At 49.3% G+C, this 14,951-nt stretch overlaps 1 protein-coding gene across 2 annotated transcripts in view; it reads right to left on the reverse strand.

Moving 5' to 3' along the window:
• HK1 (hexokinase 1) overlaps positions 1-14,951 on the reverse strand; it is a 71,178-nt gene that overhangs the window by 24,357 nt on the left and 31,870 nt on the right. The window contains exons 4-7 of one of the 2 annotated variants that reach the window (XM_065894640.1): positions 9,976-10,095; positions 7,490-7,585; positions 6,773-6,872; positions 6,476-6,659 (exon numbers count right to left, since the gene is read on the reverse strand). In XM_065894640.1, coding sequence (XP_065750712.1) covers positions 6,476-6,659; positions 6,773-6,872; positions 7,490-7,585; positions 9,976-10,095 — 500 coding nt within the window. The remainder of the gene's footprint in view (positions 1-6,475; positions 6,660-6,772; positions 6,873-7,489; positions 7,586-9,975; positions 10,096-14,951) is intronic. The other variant, XM_065894641.1, reaches the window with a different exon arrangement.

Raw genomic sequence — 14,951 nt, forward strand, 5'->3', positions numbered from 1 at the left:
GGGCCCCTACACTCCAGGAGAGGGCTCCAAGTAGCTTAAAACCAGTCAGCCCATCCTACTGCTCCGGCCACATTCAGCCACAGGCCAGTCCCAGTGGATCCGCTCTCCTGCCTCCCTTGGGAGGTGTGGTGGGAGGTGTGGGCTCTGTGGCTGCAACAGCATTTTGAGCCCAACACTGCAGGGGAGAGGCCGCCAGGGACTGGGGCTCGATGACATATCTGAGCCAGATCCAGGTCCCGAATCCTGGCTGACCAAGGGCCAGGAGGAAGCCCTGAGCAGGACAGATAAGAGGCAGGTCCACATCCGGGCAGCCAGCCTCTCCTCTGAGGGAGCCCAGCTGGAACACCCAGAGCTGGCCGTGACACAGCAAAACGATCTGTGCCATTCAGAGCCAGGCCCAGGAGCCAGGGATGCTGCTGGGACCTGAGCACGCGGCCCTCCCTAGCCCCAAAACAAGGTGCAGAGAAACACTAGTTCTCATTGTTCTGCTCTGGACAGGACCAGACAGGACCTCCCCAGCCACAGCTGTGTTGAGGATCCCTGGCAGGAGAGCACCCTTCTGAGTCCTAGCTGCCCTGCCCCGTTGCTGCCCCAAACACCTGTGGGAACAGCCTGTGTGCAGCCTGATCTGGAGACTCAGAGCAGAAAGGAGCCAGACCGCGTGGGCTTAACCCCAGCCCTGACGCTTACTGTGTTACTTACCTCTCTGGGCCTCAGTTTCTTTACCTGTTTAACGGGCCTGGTGGCAGGGCCTACCCTTAAGGTTGTTGTATGGAGGATAGGGACTGAAATAGGTAAAGTGCTACGGTGGCTGATTAATGGGTGCTGTGGCCCTGGCTATGTGTCTCATACTTAACTAAGCACCTTATATGTATTAACTTGTTTCATCCTCATTACAACCCTATGAGACAGACATTATCATTATCCCCATTCCACAGGTAAGAAAGCTGAGGCATAGTAGGATGAACTGGGAGACTGGGATTGACATCTATACGTTAACATGTATAAAACAGATAACTAATAAGAACCTGCTGTATAAAAAGATAAATTAAATACAATTCAAAAAAAAAGTATTCATAACATGTTTACAGAAAATTTAAAAAAAAAGAAAACTGAGGGGGCTTCCCTGGTGGTGCCGATGCAGGGGACACGGTTCCGTGCCCCGGTCCGGGAAGATCCCACATGCCGCGGAGCGGCTGGGCCCGTGAGCCATGGCCGCTGAGCCTGTGCGTCCGGAGCCTGTGCTCCGCAACGGGAGAGGCCACAACAGCGAGAGGCCCGCGTACCGCCAAAAAAAAAAAAAGAAAACTGAGGCTTAGAGAGGCCCATCGTCACAGGGCTGATAAGTGGCAAATCCACATTTTTAATCCAGTTAAATCCAGACCCAGATTCTATGCTCTAATCACTGTGCTGTTCTGCCTCTCTCATAGACAGTATCATTAAATGTTACCTGTATTACTGTCGCGCTAGCAGCCACTAGCCCCACCCCTAACCCAGCCTGTGCTTGTCCACCTCCAGCTCGCTTCCTCTAGGTAGTCTGCCCCCATGTTGGGCAAGTATGACAATAGGCAGGTTCTTCCCCCTTCAGATGAACAAAAATCAGCCTCCTTGCCTGACACCCCTCTACCCACTGCTTTTTGCTCTGCCATCTGGAGACACTCAGAATGATCTGCTCCCCTTTCTACACGATGGTCTCTTAGACACATAGATACTGCCATCCCCCTTTCCAGATAAAGGAAGCCCGAGGCCAGGAGCCTGTCCTTTCTCAGTCCCCAGAGTCCCTGTCAGAGCAGCAGAATGAGGAAACAGCACTTCTCATGAGCCTCCAGTGAAACCAAGCAAGTCGTGATCTGCTTCTCAGCAGTCAGGTGCCTACAACCACAGGCCGGTGGGCAGCACCACGGTGTTGCAACCTCACTGCCTGATGGTGGGCACAGGCCTGGGGGAGACTGGGAAGCGGGGGGACCATATTCAGACAGGAGAGCAAGGACTTGCACGCTGATCAGGAGTTCCCTTGGCTGCCAGGGTCTGCCCCGACAGGCAGCGCAGAAACAGAGAAGGAGGGTGAGGTCTGTGGCCACCTAATGAGGATTAGAGCTGCTGAGAGATTCCATGCAGCAGGCAGAGCCACAGTAAGTAAGCAGGTGTTTGGGGGATGACTTGAAAAGAAGTGGAGTTACTCCACCACCATTCAGGCCAAAGAATTTTCCAGACCAAACCTTCCTGCTGTTATGATCACTGCTACTGCTGTTTTGTGGGGTGGTGTCTCCCATGTTTCGAAAGATGTGAGAAGCAATCACAGGGAAATGGGATTCAGAATTCCAGACAAAACAGAGAAGAAGAGCCAGAGGCCCAAGAAGACAGGAAGAGGAGACAGGAAATTTAAAACGAAAGAAGGTAGGGCTGACATCTGCAGTAGGAGACAGGTATGGGACCAAAACAACAAAGGTCCAGGACGGAGGACGACAGGGAGGAAGGCCATGTCTGATCCTTTTTAGAGAGAGACCTTCTAGCTTGGGGGCTAGGGTGGGGTTCCTGAATACTCAGGGCCATTCCCCCGTGGTCCTGAAGCAGCCATCACCAATGAAGGCAGGAGCCACTGTGCCACTACCCCTCCTGTCAGCCATGTACGGTCAGTACTCAGTAAATGCAAACTTCAGTCAAAACAGATGAGGGGGTGCATAGTGGGCTAGAGCCCACCTGGACACAGAGCCTTTACAAAGAGCTAACACACCTATGTTTTCAACCCCGGTTAAAAACTGGAATCACTTTTAGGCTCCTGAAGACAGGCCTCAGCCCAGGCCAAATGAATCAGAATTGGGAGGGAAGGTCGGTAGGGTGGGAGGATGCCTGGGCAACAGTATGCTTTTTAAAGGGCTCTATATAATTCTTCTTTATTATTTTATTTTATTTTTATTTTTTTGGCCGCACCACGTGGCTTGTGGGATCTTAGTTCCACGACCAGGGATTGAACCTGGGGCCCCAGCAGTGAAAGCACAGAATCCTAACCACGGGACCACCAGGGAATTCCCCTTTTGAAAAAAAATTATTTTTTTTAAATGTAATTCTAATTAAAAACATTCCTCTAGGGGACTTCCCTAGCGGTCCAGTGGTTAGGACTCCATGCTTCCACTGCAGGGGGGCATAGGTTCAATCCCTGGTCGGGGAACTAAGATCCTGCACGCCATGTGGCACGGCCAAAAAAAAAAATAAAAGAAAGAAAAGAAAAACATTTCTCTAAAAGGTTAATAGAATGAAAGTTCCATGAAAACGCGTTGTATGTGTGTTTTGGTTTTCGTTCCTTTCAGTCTATTTTGTCACTTCCATATCCACAGTGCCTAGAGCAGGACCTTGAGGACAGTATGCCCTTGGTAAAAATTTTTAAATTAATGTCAAAGGCAGAGAAACAGATGTTGATATAGATTATTTGTTTGGGGGTTACCTTCCTATTTGAGCAGTGGTGCCATTAATCAAGATGGCTCAGGATAAACTATTTATGTAACAATAACTTGGTAATAGTTTGTCAATGCTTACCAGATACCAGGTATTGCTAAATGTTTTACATTCCTTATATGATTTGATCCCCAAACATCCATATGACATAATTGTATTATATCTATTCATTTTAAAGATAAATGAACTGAGGCTTAAAGGGGCTAATTAATACATCAGATGCCAAAACTAAATGTATGATAGAAACAGAATCTGAACTTAGAGACTTACATAGACTTAATGACATAGACCAGGACCTAAGATATACTTGGGTTACAAAATAAATAAAGAAAATTATCATAAGAAGCAGAAAGCCTAAATACATAGAGAAGCATGTACTATAAGTTTTTTTTTTATAAGTTTTTAAAATGTTAAAAAATTAAAATAAAAAATCTATTCCTGAAAAAAAAAAAAAAAAAGAAAAACATTCCTCTAGACCATCCTTGATGATTTTTGTTCATAAATGATGAGATGCCTCTTAGACATTCTGGAAGCTCACTATGCAAAACATGTACTTTCCAACAGGACAGACAACCCCAAACTTAACCCAGATTAAACCTCAACAAAGAGCCTTGGGCCAGCTTTGCCCTATCCCCATAGCCTAGTGCCTTAATTTCCCCATCAGTCAAATGAAGCAAACACCTTTTCCTTGGAAAACAAAAGGGCTTTGAAGAACTTGGCATTGCACAGAAGACATAGGGAAGACCCCCAAAATCAGGCAGAAATCTAAGAGACCAGGTAAATTTACTTTGGCAAAGCACTCTCTGGCCAATAGCCTAGTTGTAGGAATATATGATACAACTCAAGCATCTGTCATCTCTTTGGAACTGTTCCTACCAAGACCTGACCTATGGTAATCAGTAAGCAGGGAAGCATATTGGAGATGGACTTTACCCCACCCTTCCTACTCTTTTATCCATTTACCTGTTTAGCCAGCCACCCATTTCCCAGTCACTCAGCCACACCTCTCATCCACCATCCATCTTCCACTCCCCCATCCATCCATCCACCCATCCTTGCATCCATCCCCTATTCATACACCATTCCAAGAATGTTTATTGCAAGCCAACTGTGAGCCCAGTTCACAGTTCAGCCTGAGGATATGGTTCAGCCCTTTAGAGAAATTCAGAACTACGTCAAAATGGAGGGCAGAGGGGCTTCTCTGTGGCGCAGTGGTTGAGAGTCCGCCTGCCGATGCAGGGGACACGGGTTCATGCCCCGGTCCGGGAAGATCCCACAGGCCGCGGAGCGGCTGGGCCCGTGAGCCATGGCCTCTGAGCCTGCGCGTACGGAGCCTGTGCTCCGCAACGGGAGAGGCCACAGCAGTGAGAGGCCCACGTACCGCAAGAAAAAAAAAAAAAAAAAAAAAAAGGAGGGCAGAGAATCCAGGTTTCCACCCAAGCCATGTAGGATCCCTACACTGAGGCTAAGGAAACAGACAAGGGCCTGGGCCATATCTGGTCAGTTATCACAGGTAACTGCCCTACCTGCTCTGCTAAGAAGGGTGACTTCTGATTAAGTGATTGATAGTAACTACAGGTAAGTAATTTCTTATCTGAAACCCCTGGGGTCATATGTGCTTGGGAACGTGGACATTTGAGGATTTTAGAGATGTAATATGTTACATATGCCACAGAGTACAGAATAAACCCAGAGGGGCCTGAGGCAGTAGTATAATCAAGCATAGATCTCCACTGACATGTATAAGCAGGTACAGTAAATAGTTTCATGTCAGCTGGGGTCAGGTTTTAGAATTGGGGGTTAGGTCAATAGATTGAGGGGAAAAAACCTTTGGCTATCAGAGCTGGGGCTCTTTATTACCAAGCTGGTTGGTGCTTCGGCATGCAAAGCAGATATTCAACGCTGCGCCTAAGAACTCAGGATTCTCTCAGTGAGAGACCTCATTTATTCACTACCACAACTCCCAGTGGAGGGGGGCTGGTCATTTATGCAATTCCATTAACTCAGGTGGAAAGCCCAGTCGCCAGCCTGGGTAATAGGTAAAATAGGTTTCCAAATGACAAATCAACTCCCTGACAGCGTCTCTCTGACATAGGATAAGGGCTGTTAAGCCAAGAGGGTCAATGAACATCTCCCAGAGGGCTGACAGCATCCAACTCCAGGATAAGGCTGCTGGGAGGTCGATCAAAGAGAGCTGGCAGCACGCTAGCATCACAGAGAAATATGAGTGTGCACTTCAGGAAACAAGTAGCTCAAAGGAAGCAATGCCCACACCAGCCTGAATAATATCTCTCATACTTCTGTAGCCAGAGTTCCCCAAGGCCAAAACCCACTTGCCCCAGAAGTCTGATGTGATGTTCTTTATCAGCTCTGACCCATCTGCCTATATGTGACACGGAAGAAGGTCTCACCAAGGTCTGCACGACTCACATGGCTCTCACCCACTCTTCTGCATGACAGGTATTTGCATGTGTGACTTCCCTCCCCAACTAGACCTTAAGTCCTAGAAGGGAAGGTGCTACTTTGTATCCCTGGAGCCTAGCACAGAGCTGGCACATCCTAAGTGTTCAAGACGTGTGCTGAGCGAACGGATGGCCTCTCCCACCCTGAACAGCAACCCTAGTGAGGACAGCATATGGAAACGCTTTTAAACCTTAGCTTTGTGCTAATGACTCTGTGCTTTTAATTTTCAAAATGTTTTACAAGGACACAATAACAGTGTAATTAAACAAAGAGAAAATCATTTAAAATATGCTTTTTGATCCCTGGCTGGGGAACTAAGACCCCACAACCCGCACCGTGTGGCCAAAAAAAATTTAAAAATAAAAATAAAATAAAATACGCTTTTAAAGCTGCAGAACTCACAGCTGTGTATCTCTCCAAAGTGAGAGACAACACACACTTGATGGGCTTTTCCTTTGCTGATCACCTGGCTTCCTGCCCCTCTCACCTCCCACCCCAAATCTTCCGTTAAGTGTCCCCTAAGTCCTCTATATGACTAGTTAGAAAGGGTGGGACTCACAGCTGCTTCCCGGGGTTGAGTGAGCCCCGGTCAATCTCCCGGTCAAACTCGGTGCGGATGTCCTCCAGGGCCCCGTCGTCCCCGAAGGCCCCCCACTCGGTGTTGATGCACATCCTCCCTTCGTCGCCTTCCACCAGGTCGATGTGCCTCAGTTCCTCCATGTAGCACGCGTTGGTGCCCGTGCCTTGGAGAGAGAGACCAGATCAGAAGCTGTGACCTCACGAAGTCATGAGAGAGGAGGCGGTGCCGTCTGGAAACACCGGCTTCAGGAAGGGACGAGGACACGGTGGGCGTTACCAATGATGAGGCCGACTTCACACTGCTGGTCGTCGTAGCCACAGGTCATCATGGTCCCCACAGTGTCGTTCACCACAGCCACAACGTTGGCGTCATAGTCCTTGGGGTAGAAAAGGGGGTGTCACCGTCCACACACACGTGGAGCAGAGATCACAAGCTTCAAGACAGCCTGGTGGGAGGGCTCCTATTTTCACAGCCGCCACTGCCCCCTTGGGCGGTGCTGCTTTCATTACTGCTGGCACTCAAATTCACTGGATTAGAGCGCAGTGGTCACGCTGTGGAGACGGCAAGGTGCCCTTCATTATCTGGCTTAAGATTCTTTTCAGAATGGACTTTACTCACAGAGCCACAGCCCTGTGCAAACCACCCCACTGCATCCATGTTCTTTCTGCACTTGATGCAACACCGGCAGGCTGCACTCGACCATGCCAGCCCCCTGCACAGCTGCCCTCCTGTTGGAAGGAGGCCATCCCCTGCCCAAGGGCTTGGCTCTTTGGGGCAGCACCTCGGACAGCTCTGCTTTGAACCAGCCCCGACCTTCCAGACCAAGAACTCTCACCACTCACCTGCCTGGGTCTTCAAGGACTGCCCTCCCCCCCACCATGTGATGGCTCAGGCCATGCACTACTGTCCCCTGAAAGAGCCTTGGTCACACAGCCTTCTCCCCACACTCCCCCACCTCCGGGTAGTCAAGGCAAGTGGCCAGTGAGAAGTTACCCCGTGCTTTTTGATGGCCTTCTCAAGCAGCTTCACCACATCCGTTCCCTCCACTCCACTCGCTTTAAATCTCTTTGTCCAGGTGATCAGGATGGCCTGCAAAGGAGAGCAGATGGGGTTGGAAGAGGGCTGGGAGGCCCCCGGAAACCCCAGGTCCCTTGGGGGTCTGCTCAAGGACAGTGACAGAAGCGGAGGCCCAGAGGGGACAAGAGGTTCACTCCAGATCACACTGGGTAACAGAGCCAGACTCTGTCCCATCTCCTGTTTATCCATCCACACAATGGATTTCTCTGGGGGCTGCCATGGGGAAAAAACCTGCAGCTCATCCTGAAATACAGCCAGTGGCTGGCCAGTGCCGTGGTGTCACATGGCACACAAATCTAACTGATGTCAATTGCACAGCCAGACTTCATTTAAAAAGAGAACAAGAGAAATGCCGTTATTACCTGATCACCTTTCTGCGCTTTCAAACCAGACCTTGGTTTCCACAGCCCCAAGGAACTTTTGTCAGAGGCAAATTGGGAACAGAAACAAAATGCTAAGATAATTTCTAGCTGCTGAACTTCTAAGAGCCACGTCCTGAGATAAAAGGATAACACTGACTATGTATGATTCATGCCTCTTCCCCAAGTTTGGAACTTCACTGCCATTTGTAAGCGGTGACACTGCAATTTATACAATATGATCCATCTCTGTGTGTATATTAATGGATAAACATTAAGGACAGACACCCAATGGTTATTCACCTGGGAATGTAGAAGGGTAGGAATTTTTACTTTTTGCTTTACACCTTTATATTATTTCAATAGTTTTACATATTGCATCTGTATTTTTTTTTTGCGGTACGCGGGCCTCTCACTGTTGTGGCCTCTCCCGTTGCGGAGCACAGGCTCCGGACGCGCAGGCTCAGCGGCCATGGCTCACGGGCCCAGCCGCTCCACGGCATGTGGGATCTTCCCGGACCGGGGCACGAACCCGTGTCCTCTGAATCGGCAGGTGGACTCTCAACCACTGCGCCACCAGGGAAGCCCTGTATTTTTTTTTTTAATCAAGGATACTAGAAAAGAAAAATAATTGTCCTACTTGACTTTTTCTCCGAATGGAGGAAGTCACTATAAATGCGGCAGGGTTGGGAGGGGCTGCAGTTCAGGCCCTGTAGCCTCCGGGGGGACACAGCGATGGGAAGCTTGTCCACACTGGGCTGCCCCGCGCTCTGAAAGCCACACAGCCTGCAGGATGCACCGGGAAGGGCGAGCAGCAGCCTGCAGCCGAGCCAGGCATTCCAAAAGCCCCTGGATACTCTGTTTTCTTCCCTTCAACCCTCAGGCCCCCAAAAGCCTCAGAGAACATGGTATTGTGGAAAGAACGTGGATTGGAAATCAGTAGATTTATCCTATTCCCACCACTTCTGCCCATTTCCTTGTGGGACGTTTCCCCAACTCCTCTGAGGCCCACTTTGCTCATCTGTGGAAAAAGGCAGCTGGTCTAGATTTAGACAACTTTGAAGGTCCCGGGCAGCCTTGAGGAGTGGGCAAAGGTCTCCAGATGGATAATTAGAGCCTGTGACCCACTGGCTTCCTGGCAGGCAGCATGCCCAGTTTAGGAAGCCCTCTCCGGATGGGAATCAAGGCTGGCAGGTGGGGGGCACACTTTTGACTCATTCTCTGCCAGGCACATCTGCCCTGCCCTGCGGGGCTCTTGTGCCCCTGAGGACGTTCCCTCTCCACTTCTGCAATGCCTCCTTCCCTGAAAGACTGCACCTCTGGGGGACAGGCCACGTCTGCGTGCAGCTCTTTCCCAGGGCCTAGCCCAGCCCACACAGGGATGGCACTCGGGCCACAGCCACTGATGAACAAGCATACAGCCAGCACTGTCGCTTCCCAGGCCATCTCCCACCTCTCCTTGTGGGAGGAGGGGTGTCTCACCCTGTCTCTGCCCAGGGAGTGTGGCTATCAAGCCTCAGTTCTCAAAAGCAAGGGAAACTCGTACCAACAACAGGCCTTGTGAAAGGTCACTAAACCTACTTTGTTTTCCTTCACTTGCTTGAGTTTAAGAAATGGTCCCCTCGGGCTTCCCTGGTGGCGCAGTCGTTGAGAGTCCGCCTGCCGATGCAGGGGACACGGGTTCGTGCCCCGGTCCGGGAAGATCCCACATGCCGCGGAGCGGCTGGGCCCGTGAGCCATGGCGGCTGAGCCTGCGCATCCGGAGCCTGTGCTCCGCAACGGGAGAGGCCACAACAGTGAGAGGCCCGCGTACCGCAAAAAAAAAAAAAAAAGATTCGTCTCCAAAAATACATATATAATTAAAGCAATTAAAAAATAAACATGATTATCATGACCTTACGTTAATTTCTACAAATATTTCTAAAAAATACAAGATACACAAGCCATCCTGTAAGCAAAAGGGAAAAGTAGTCAAGGGAAAGGGTTCATTAGCATTTCCCCTATGGGGCTTCTGTGGAGCATTATAATCCCAGAATGTCTTACCTCGTCTATTTTGGATTGCCGACAAGGGAAAGAAAACGTGAATCCGACAGGTAATTTCTTGTCCTTGATTTTTTTTTTCTCCATGAAGTCTCCCAGGCACTCAGCGACATGATCAAAAAGCTGGAGGAAGCACAAGAGAGCAGTCAGGAGGGAGGAAGGGGACTTAGCGTTTCAGGAAAAATGTGAACAATTCTCTGCCCCACACAGAGAGGAGCACGGCTACCCCAGCTGCCCATACCCAAGGCACCCAGTGGCCCTGCATGAAAAGCCATGCTGGGGACTTCCACTGCAGGGGGCACAGGTTCAATCCCTGGTGGGGGAACTAAGATCCTGCATGCCTCACAGCACGGCCAAAATAAAAAGAAAAGCCATGCTGTGTGTGACTAGCAAAGAAGAGTCCCTTGAAAAGAGCCTGCTTCATGGGCCACCACGGCTTAGGAAGCCTTTTAAAGGCTTCACACAGAACTGGCCTCTTGGTGGTCACTAAGATGTATTATCTGGGTACTGAGGAAATGTAAAAATAAGAGAAAATCAGCTCATCCTCCATAACACACAGGCCATGGATCACCAGCAGCCACCCAGGTGGAGTGGCCATTTGGCCCCTTCTCTGTATCTCTATCTCCATCTCTATCTCCCTCACTCTGTCAATTCCAGAAGCTCCGCAGAATACATATATATTCCTAGCCTCTAGCCCACTTGCGTGACTTCAGAATCTTCAGGTTAACAAATTTTTATTTTTTACTCAAGTACAATACACATGCAAAAAGGTGCAGACAGCCTAAGTATAGGGTTCACTGGATTCTCACAAGCTGCACCCACCTGTGTCACCAGCATCCAGATGGAGAAACACAATGTTATCAGCACCCAGACACACACCTCATGCAGCCACTGTTGCTGCCACCCAACCCAAGGGCAATCGGCAGCCACTCTGACTTCCACCACCCTCGATTAGTTTGGCCTGGTTGTCTACTACGTATAAATGGAACAACAGGGTGCACTCGTTGGTGTCTGCCTTCTTTTCCTCTACACTATGTGTGTGTCATCCACGTTGTGTGTCTCCGTAGACTGCTGATTCTCACTGCTGCACAGTATTCTATGTGTGACTATACCACAATTTATTTAGTGGATTGCAATTTAAGTTTGCCAGCTCCACAACATGTGGCCGGGATATGTATACATATCTTAGACTCCACTAGAAAGAACCCAGAACACTGTTTCCCTAGCCTCTGCGTGAATACTGTCAATGACGGGACGTTCACCACCTCTAAGGCAACCTATTAGATCTCTCCAACACCTCCCCTCTTCTCTAAAATGTATCCAGAACTGAATATAATATTTTATATGTGTTCTGACCAAGAGGAAAGCTTAGTTGAACTAAGAACCTCCCTTTCCCTTCTCTCTATACCTCTATTAATGTAACCAAAGCATATATATGCTCTTTCAGCAACCATGCCACAGTCCAGGTAACCTCTCTGGTTTTTTTCACATGGCTGTCCTCTAACACAGACCATCAGACCTCGCTTGTATATGGGATTGACACAGCTAATGGAGCTTCTTTTTTTTTTTTTTTTTTTTTTTTTTTTGCCGTACGTGGGCCTCTCACTGTTGTGGTCTCTCCCCTTGCGGAGCACAGGCTCCGGACGCGCAGGCTCAGCGGCCATGGCTCACGGGCCTAGTCGCTCCACGGCATGTGGGATCTTCCCGGACTGGGACACGAACCCGTGTCCCCTGCATCGGCAGGCGGACTCTCAACCACTGCGCCACCAGGGAAGCCCTAATGGAGCTTCTTGAAGCCCAGAGAAGGCAGTGTTTGCAGATCCAAACTGCACGGTCACAGGAAGCAACCCCAGCCCACGTTCCCAGACAAGGTCATCTGCCTGAAGGCTTTATTTGCAGGGTATCCTTTTTTTCCCCCCATATTAAACTTATAGTTTTATTCAGGCTTGATTTTAACAAAAGTGTCAGGGAGAGAGCCCACAGTAAAGAGTGAAGCCCACAGGGGTACGTCTCCCCCAGATGCCTGAGGAGGGGGCAGGTCCCCTCCCCTCTCCTCTTCCCTCCGCATCTAAAGGGATTTGGGGAGAAACACGGGCGGGGGCTGGTCCCCAGTCTGTGTGGGTATGTTTTGGATAAAGGGCTATGGAGGAATAAGGGACCAGCCCAGCGAGGAGCAGGGGAAGGGCACAAGGACCACCTGCCAGAATCCACAGCTTTCTGATTCCTACCTGAATTCAAAAACAAAACAAAACTAGACCACAGCAGCACCCACTCCTTCTCCCGGACCAGGGCTGTAGTTCAAAGGGAGAAGAGGAGGCGTCTTCACCGAGGCCATGGTTCATTCACTCCTGGCCAATCTGCCAGGGCTCCCTGACAGATTGAGGGGGTAGAGGAAACTAAAATAAAACGTCAGATAAATTGTATAGGAGGAGTCCAGCCAAGGGCCGGGCCAGAGCGGGGCCAGGCTGGGGGACGGGGGCCTCTGCAGCCTGGGGGATCACTGCCGCCCTCACAGCCACTGTGCAGGGTCTCCTTGAGAGACCTATCCCCATCCTTCCCCAGGTGTCCCTGACCCAGCTCTAACAGTCTGACTTTCCTGCCAAGGTAAATGAAAAATTGTCAGTTTTGACTTGGGAGTCTCTGTCCCTGAGTCACTATTACTCAGGTCATGGCTACAGCGGCAACTGACTAAGGAGACACATGACCACCTTCCCCGGAGAAGCCCGGCTAAACTTCCTGCGACCTACATTTCTGAGCGATATAAACCCATTACTAAGCCCATCAGCTCGCCCCACGTCATCTGCATTCAGAAGCCCCAGGCTCCCAGGCCCTCAAGAGAGCCCGCTGGGCAGAAGGAAGGAAGGCAGGCTGCGGGCAGGAAGAGGCAGGGAGAGCTCAGCCGCAGAAGTGGATTCACAGGGCTGGGGCACTGGAAGCAGCCCCCCGCCCCCATTCAAGCCAAACACACCCACCCCTTAGTGCTCTGCTAAGAAGGAAATGTCTCCAACCCAGGGGTGTTCCCCCAGGCTAACCCACGTCTGTGACCAGCCAGAAAGGGAAGTTACCCAGCCTCTCGGCACGCAAAATTTTAGTGTCTAAAAACTTTTTTTTCTTTCCTGACAACATGTATATTTATTTAATTTAAATAAATTTAAATTATTTATTTAGTATTCAAAATTCCCAAAACTAAATAAGTGATGTTTTAAGAAGGTTGCATTTATGCTTCTGAAGTTATTAAAGCTTAAAATTGCACTGAAACTTTCGAGATACCTTGTGTGTCTGTGTGTGTGTGTGTCTGCGTGTGTGTGTGTGTGTCTGTGTGCTTGTGTAGAGAAAGAGAGAAAGGAGGATAAAGCAAATAGTTTATTGCAAAATCTGGATAAAGGGTATAAAAAGCTCTTTGTGCTTATCTTAAAGCTTTTCTGTAAGTTTAAAATTATTTTGAATAAAAGGTTTAAAAATCTAGCAAAAATTCCTGTACATTACAGAAGACGAGATCACAACCCCAAGAATTCAGCACAATTCACAGTCTGTAAGTACGAGTTGCTTCATGGGCAAAATGGGGCCCTTGGTTTACTAGAATATTCGATAGGTCGATAAGAGATCTCAGAAAAATGGACCACCAATATTTATTGCTAATCTCACACCAAACTTCTAGACAAGAGGTTACGGTTTCACCCCTATTTTTCAACTGCTAAGCCTCTCCCTCAATCACTTGGACCTTCCTCCTTACCCATAGCCCTCACATTTCCACACCATCAAACATTTTTAATAAAAATATGAATTAATTAATTAAAAACAAAGACAAAACCCAGCCTATGAGTGTCCCATGTTGCTAAAACTGAAACATCTGGAGCCAGACTGCCTGGGTTCAAATCCTAGCTCTATCGCTTATGTGCTGTGTGACCCAAGGGGCTGGTTACTTAACATCTAAGCCTCAACTTTCTCGTCTGTGAAATGGGAATAATAACACCTACCCCATAGGGTTGTTGTGATGATTAAATGAGTTAACCCAAATGAAGTGCTTAGATCAGTGACATACATAACAAGCTCTATGTAAGATTTTGCTATGACAATATAACATTATCGCTATCATCATCATCATCATCACCATGTTTTCTCTGCAGACTGCTTGAAAGGGGCAGAGGAAGAAACAGCAGGAAACAAAGTGATCCTGGGGCTGGGAAGATGGGGACAGAGGCTGGGAGAGTCAAGGTCCCAGGGGCAGCAATAAGAAGAAAGTCACAGGGCCTCCCTGGTGGCCAAGTGGTTAGGACTCCGCGCTTCCACTGCAGGGGGCATGGGTTCGATCTCTGGTTGGGGAACTAAGATCCCATGTGCCCCAACGTGGCAAAAAAAAAAAAAAAAAAAGAAGAAGAAAGTCACTGTGGAAGTGACGCAGTAAGTGCGCACCTGAGGTGGGAGGCATCCCCTTAATTTATAAACTCTGCTCCGAAAAGGTTAGGCCAAAGCACACAGGAATGTCTGCAGCACAGGGTGTGAGTCCCAATGGTGAAGCAAGAGGCAGAGGTGGCTCGACCCAAAGACCATGGGGAACAGAGTGACAGGTCAGTACTTTTGGCAAATGGAGAGAGCAGGATGTCAACCAGAGGCTGCTGGCCACCTGCAAAAAGGAGCAACGCGCAACCACTGGGCAGGACGAGGAGACCTACTTGCTGGCAGCCTTCATGCACACACTGGATGAATGAGCCAGTCTCTGAAGCCCAGTAATGGAGGGATAGGCAGGGGGACCTCCCAGCAGGTCCATCAGATGAGTGATGCACTTTTTCAGCGGCTGCCTGAAAAGTGGCCCATCTGTCCTAGGGACAGTGTCCCCTTCAGTGCTCACTGTGACATGGTCTGAAAAGCTCTGAACCCAACCCGCCAGCAGTAGGTTAAAGGCCGGGATTAGCCCTTTTCTCTAGTAGAAGGAAAAGGCAGAGAGCTTGCATCAGGTCCTACCCATGTTAATTTAGGAA

This window comes from Phocoena phocoena, chromosome 16 (genome assembly GCF_963924675.1).
Source record: "Phocoena phocoena chromosome 16, mPhoPho1.1, whole genome shotgun sequence".
In the NCBI taxonomy this organism is placed as follows: Eukaryota; Metazoa; Chordata; class Mammalia; order Artiodactyla; family Phocoenidae; genus Phocoena; species Phocoena phocoena.